Source organism: Nannospalax galili, unplaced genomic scaffold (assembly GCF_000622305.1).
Source record: "Nannospalax galili isolate Female #2095 unplaced genomic scaffold, S.galili_v1.0 scaffold61, whole genome shotgun sequence".
In the NCBI taxonomy this organism is placed as follows: Eukaryota; Metazoa; Chordata; class Mammalia; order Rodentia; family Spalacidae; genus Nannospalax; species Nannospalax galili.
The window spans coordinates 339,239-346,355 of NW_008345335.1; the positions used below are offsets into that span (position 1 = coordinate 339,239).

General features: G+C 43.1%; 1 protein-coding gene across 1 annotated transcript in view; it reads right to left on the reverse strand.

Annotated features, from left to right (window-relative positions):
* Mrpl19 (mitochondrial ribosomal protein L19) overlaps positions 1-4,643 on the reverse strand; it is a 23,920-nt gene extending 19,277 nt beyond the window's left edge. The window contains exon 1 of the mRNA XM_008841581.3: positions 4,394-4,643. Within this exon, the coding sequence (XP_008839803.1) occupies positions 4,394-4,614 (221 nt within the window). The 5' untranslated portion in view covers positions 4,615-4,643. The remainder of the gene's footprint in view (positions 1-4,393) is intronic.
* Between the last annotated feature and the right edge of the window lie 2,474 nt (positions 4,644-7,117).

The following is a 7,117-nucleotide window of genomic DNA, read 5'->3' on the forward strand; positions in this document are numbered from 1 at the left end:
AATAAAATAAATAAATCCTAATAAGGCAGAAAAAATTAAAAGGTAACTTACGCCAATATAAGAAGAAATAATATGACTTACAAATAAATGAAATGGCACGGTATTGGTATATTTTATTCTTTTATATTTTTGGTCTTTTTGAGACTGGGTCTTTCTGTTGCCCCAAGCTGGCCTGGAACTCACTACATAGACCAGGCTGGCCTTGAACTCCCAGAGATCCGCCTGCCTCTGCCTCTCAAGTGCTGGGATTAAAGTCGTGCACCACCATGCCTGGCATAGTATTATTCTTTATTTTTTTAATAAGAAATCAAAGTTATTACTAAAACTGTTATTTCCAAAGCTATCTTTACTGCTCATGATGGTAGCTAGCAATTCCTGAGTACTTGCCAGGTGTTTTCTTGAAAGCTTATGAAACATCCATGTAGCCATTGTGGTCTGGAGTTTAATTGTCCCAGGAAGGCTCAGGCTACAGGCCTAGCTTACAAACTTGTGGCGCTACTGGGAGCTAGTAGAGCTTTAAGAGGTGCGGCCTACTGGAGGGAACCTGGGTCACTGGGAGTCTTCCCTCAAAGGCAAGACTGGGACCCCAGGCCCTTTCTGTCCCTCCTGCTTCCTGGCTGAGGCTTCCTGCCATGCTGCACTGTGACCTAAAATTGCTGAAATAAAGAGCCAAAATAAACCTTTCCTCCTTTAAGTTGATTCTCTCAGGTGTTTTGTGATAGCAAAAGAAAGCTGGCCAATACAGTAACATAAATTAATCTTAAGAGCAATTAAGTGGGATTGGAATCATCCTCTCCTTTTATAGATAAAGACTGAAGCTTGAAGAAGATAAACTGACCCATTACTATTACTATAATCTTGTCATGATTTAAACACCTGTCAGTCTCCAAAGCCTACAACCACAGGCCTCAAATTGGGTGATGCTACAATACATATCGCTGGAAAATATATAAATCACAATTGCAGGCTGATCTAAAAAGGAACCTTTCTACTTTCCTAAGTAACTTTAAGCTCATGAAGCAGTCCATATTAATGACATCACAATGAACATTCATGCTCCTGTGCATCCCCCAGTCCCTGTTGTTGAATTTTGGTAATTATTCTCATGAATTTCAATTGCCTCAATTTTATACTCCAAAGCTATCAAATGTACCAGAGTTTATGTACTAGAACACCCATATATTCCTCTACATTTACCAACTGCTAAATATTTGCTACAATTGCTTTACATATGCATATAATTTTTCTTAAACCATTTGAAAGTGTCAGCTGAGAAAAATCTATGTTAAAATCAAGGACTGGGCCTGTGAGATGGCTCAACAGGTAAGAGCACCTTCTGGGTAAGCCTGATGGCCTGAGTTTAATCCTGGTCCCATGGTGGAAGAGGAGAATCAATTCCTGAAAGTTGTCCTCTGTGGTGCCATGGCAATGTGTACTCTTCATACATGCACACACACACACACACTAATAGTAACAATAAAGGACTTTCTACTACATTATCACAGTACTTTTGCACCTAAGAAAATTAGCATTAATTCTGTAATGTTCACATTTGAATTTCTGTCACATAGGTCTTTTACATGTTTGTTGCCTAATTCAAGATGCAGTTGATGTCCACACACTGGATTTGGAGGTGAGACAGTCTGTCTATGTTTTTCGGAGACAGGGTCTCATTACATAGGCCCTGGCTGGCCTGGAACTCAGAGAAATCTACCTATCAGTGCCTCCTGAGTGCTGGGCTCAAGTCATGTGCCACCACTCCTGGCTGCATGTTAGTGTCTCAAATGATTGTTCTTCCTTGGTTCTGTACTTCTGTAGCTCAGAACTGCCCTTTAGGGTCTGCTATCTTGGAAACCATTGCTGGATTCTGGAAATTACAAGGACTTGATGGGAACTGTCTATTCACACATCAGGAGGCACCTTAACAATGTCAGTTTGTATCACTAATGGTAAGGCTAGGCTTCATGACTTGGTGAAGGTGGAGGATATCTGGTGTGCACATAGATGTCTACGCAGCATATACGTTTACGCAGCATATATGTTGTAAGCTTCATAAAAGGGTACCAATATAAATTCTTTCTTATGCATGTTTGTGAAATTCCCCCATGTTTTAAAAATCTGAAGTAGTAGGGGCTAGAGAGATGGCTCAGAGGTTAAGAACACTCGCTGCTCTTGCAGAGGACCTGGGTTTGATTGCCAACACCCACATGGCAGCTTACAACCATCCTTAACTGCAGTTCCAGAGGATCCAGCACCCTCTTCTGGCTTCTGTGGGCATTGCACACACGTGGTGCACTTACATACATGCAGGCAAAAACACTCTAAAAATAATATATATTTTTAAAATCTGCTTTAGTTGACTTACCACTACTGTTTAACATTCTTACATGACTGTATTTGCCAACTCACCTACTTGCTGGTGGCCTTCTAGGCCTCCTCTACATTTTTGTGCTGTTATGTTCATTCATGTACTTGTCTCCTAGTATATAACTGTTAGGATTTCTTTAAGCTTTAGGCCTGTTAAAAAGGTTTACACACCTTCAAATTTGCTAAATTTTGCTGATTTTTTTCCAGATTGTACAATGTACACTATCACTCACCTGAACATTACCGTTAGTTTTTAAAAAATATTACCATTGTGTGCATATTTGGGGAGGGGACATGCCCACACCACAGTGCACATGTGGGGATCAGAAGACAACTTTGTGGAGGTTTTCTGCTTCTATCACATGGGTTCTGGGGATGGACCTGTGTTGGCAGGTGTGTGCTGAAAGCACCTTTCCCACAGAGCCATCTCACTAGCCTTTATTGTTAGCTTTTATTAATTTTTAATTTATTTATTATTTTATTTTATATGTATTCATGTATTGCCTGCATGTAGGTAAGTGCACCCCTGTCATGCAATGCCCACGGAGGTCAGAAGAGGCTGTTAGATCTCCTGGGACTGGAGTTACGGACAGTTGTTAGCTGCCATGTGGGTGCTGGGATTCGAACCCGGGTCTTCTCCAAGAACAACCAGTGTTCTTAACCATCTCTCCAGCCCCTATTGTTAGCTTTTAAAAATTTATTCTGGGGGATGGAGAAAGGGCTCAGCAATTAGGAGCACTGGCTACTCTTGCAAAGGATTGGGTTTTAGTTCCCAGCACTCACATCATGGCAAACACTCATCCTTAACTCCAGTTCCAAGGGCTCTGACACCCTGTCCTAGTCTCTACAACCATTGTATGCATGCAGCACACTTAAATACATGCAGGCAAAACACTCATACACATAAAATAATCAAAAAAAACCTTTTAAGGTTTATTTTTGTGTATATGTTTGCTGAGTAAGTGGGGCCTCTGCAAGAGCAGCAAGTGCTCTTAATCGCTGAGCCCCTGTTAGCTTTTAAAAGATTCTTTTTCCACTTTAGCGATGGAAAAGTGATTTCCATCACTTTCTCAGGAAAAAATATTTTTCCTGAATCATTAAGTTTCCTAAGTCCAAACCTATTTCAATTTAAAATATTTTATTTTTTATTTTGTGTGAGTATACTGCCTGCATGTGCACCTGTGCCATGCAACGCTCGCGGAGGTCAGAAAAGGGCGTCAGATTCCCCTGGAACTGGAGTTGGAAGGTTGTTAGCTGCCATATGAGTGATGGAAATCGAACCCGGGTCTTCTGCAAGAGCAGCCAGGGGGCTCGTAACCGTTGAACCATCTCTCCAGCCCCTCCATTTCAGTTTAGAACTACAGAATATTTAAAACCCCAGAGATCCCTCAGTAACCTACAACCCTTTCAGAAAGCCTATAATCACACCCAAGTTTGCCTATGAAAACTCTCGTGTTTTGTCGTTTTTGTTTCTGCGTTTTTTGAGACGATTTTGCTACGTAACCGGGTGGCTTGGGACTCCCCATGTAGACTAAGCTGGTCTCAAACTTCTGCAATCTTCCTGCCTCGGCCTCTCAAGTGCTGAAATACAGGCGTCAGCCACTACAGGAATACTATAAATCTTACTTAGATCAACTAAATCTACACGTACCTTCAAGGCTACACCATTCACTTAAGTGAATAAGATTCTCAGTTTCGTAAACTTCAAGGAACAAACGACTGCACTGTTCATTACTGAAGCGCATCTGACAGGAATTCCCTCCTGAAACACCAACTGACTCTGGCCAACTGATGGCTAGCCAGGATGAAGGCTCTGAGGGGAGGAAAGATCTGCTCCTACACGTCCGCGGGTGTAACCAAGAGGCACAGAGGAAAAGGTCTAGGACAAAGAACGGACCAAAGAGCTTCCCGTGGAGCTCGCTCTTCGGGGTTCTGACACTGAGGAGCTGATGGGAAGCTAAGGTGTGCAGCCCAGCTCCGGGGTCTGCGGGTCCCGCGCGTGCGCACTGGCCTGGTCCCGCCTCACCTCCTCTCCTCCCTCGGGGTTCCGCGCGGGTCCACGATGACCGGCTTCCGCGGTGGCTGGAATGCGGGGGACTCGGAAGGCCCAGTGCTTTGTGGCCGGCTCGGGCACGTGCGGACACGGCAGGCGACAGACACGGGCGCAGCAAGCAAAGGCCTGGCCGCTAGGAAGGTCCGGGCCAGGCTCAGGGAGGCCCTGGAACCTTCTGCCATGCAGGCCGCCATGTTCACGTGTACAGGAGGGACTACAACGCCCAGAAATCAGTGCGACAAGGCTTTGGGAAATGCGGCCCCATGGTGGCTCCTGTGGGACAAAAACAGTCCCCCTGCCCAACATCTATCTTTTCTTGGCTGTCTTGAAGGGGGAAAGAATGAACTAACTCCCTGCTTCTCCATCATTTGCAAAATTACACAGAGTCCTCCACGGGATGTTCTTCCAGCCCAGAAGTCTCTGTCCCAGGCAAGCTTATTAAGTACTGTGATCACATTTGCAATTTTCAAACTAAATTTTTTAAAATTACGTGTATGGGTATGTACACATAAGTGCAATACCCTGGTGGCCAGAGGTGGCGGTTCTTTGGAGCTGGAATTACAGGCAGTTGTGAGCCTCTGGAAATCGAACTCGGGTTCTCTGAGAGAGCAGGTAGCATTCTTAACCTCTGAGCCATCAGCTCTCCAGCTGCCGCCCCACTCCCCCATTTGGAATTTTTATTTGCTTATGCCTACATGAAAAAGCACAACTCTCACCTCAGAGGGAATAAGAGTTTATTTTGTAGTCAAATATGAGTAATCATAACCCAGGACATAGATTGAGGTCACCCCAAATTTCCATGTTCTGACAAGGTAGCAATTTCAGGAAATTTTCGTAGTATCAGAAAAAAACATCATAAAAGACATTTAAAACGCATTAGTTGCGTATGTCAATTAGGTAAGAAGCAACAAAATATAGACCTCAGATTATCGGATCACATTCTTAGCCTTTGGGTTAGTGGAAGCAAGGGGGTCTCCAAATGAAATTACCTAATAGTGGCAAGGATGTTGGGTCACACACAAATGGCTGGTAATAAACAGCCATTTAAGGGGCTAAGACAGTCCAAGAGGGAGCTGGAGAGAGGGCCCAGCAGTTAAGAGCACTGGCTGCTCTTGCAGAGACCCTAGATTTAGTTCCCAGCATCCACATGGCAGCTAACAACCCTCTGTAACTCCAGCTCCAGGAGAATCTGACGACCTCTTCTGGCCTCTCAGGGCATTGGAAGACACTACTGCACTTACATAAATACAGGCAAAACACTCATACACATAAAATAAAAATAATTTCTTTAAAGTCCAAGATAGTTTGTCTCTGGGTCTGCAACATAACCTCTTTCACCATCATCAAAGTTCTAATCAGTTAATCAGCCTTGTAGAATGTTTAGATGATTCTTTGGGGGAACTTTAGTTGAAACTTGTATAATTATGATATTAATATTTAGTGTCTCTAGTATCAATTCCATGAGGGAAGAATGAATGTCTTTTTTTTCTCCCATTTTGTCATACAACCTAGCACCTCATTGGCTCTCACAAACTCGGCAAAGGAGAAAAATCATCATTCTTAACAAATAGTAGGGGGAAAAAAAAAAATCCCTGAGATCACAGAGATCATTCCCCTTCAGGAACTAAAATCGAGTGTGCAGTAGGTAACTGAGAGGCGTGCCACTAAAAAGAGGGTTGATTTTAAATTGAGGATGGGTGTGGGCTGGGATGTGGCTTAGCAATAGAGCACATATTTTGGATGCAAAAAGTTCCAGGGTTCCAGTACCAGCACCACAAGTAGACAAAGACAGACAAGTCAAGGCAGGGCAGTAATTAACCCTGTAATAATATGATTATTAGTTATTCCAATTGAATTAACATCCCAGTGCCATCCAAATTCAACATGACCAATACAAAATGTATCCATCCAATACAAAATGCATCCATCAAAAGCATCTTCCAACTTCTCCAGCATCAGCTGTTTCCATGACTTCCACATCCATCCTACCACTCCAGCCAAAACTCTCAGTGCCATTCTTGATTCTTCCCTGTCTCTGGGTAAAAAGTTCCTAAAACTATCCCTGAGGCCATCAAATATCTCAAAAATCCTTGTATTTCCTCATCTCCCCATGGTATCTCTAATCCGGACCACCATCCTTTCTCCTCAGGATCACTGCAAGTTGCCACAACTGCCCTGCTGTGGGTCATTCTATATCCATTGACTTCCAGTTCTCCACATGCCAAACAGCAGCAAAAAAAAGATGACTCAAAAATGTATACCTCATGCTTGGGACATGGCTTAGTGGTGGAGCACTTGTCTAGCATGTGCAAAACCCAGCATTGCAAAAGAAAGAAAACAAGGTACTTTTGGCAGGGCGTAGTGATATATGCCTTGAATTTCAGCTTTAAGGAGGTAGAGACAGAGGATCACAAGTTCAAGGCTACCCTGGACCATATAGCAAAACCCAGTGTCAAAAAAAAAAAAAAAAACTCAAGAAAATAATGAAAAGCACACTTCATCCTTGTCTTTATCCCCAATTTAAAGTCTTCTGACTCCTCTGTTGATCTTGTCTAAAAATAAAATTCCTAAATATCAACTACAGCTGGTGTGGTAATCTCTACCTATAAGCCCAGCACTTGGGAGATGGAGGTAGGAGAATCAGGAATGAAAGGTTAGCCTGGACTACAGGAGACCATGTACCAAAAAATCCCACAC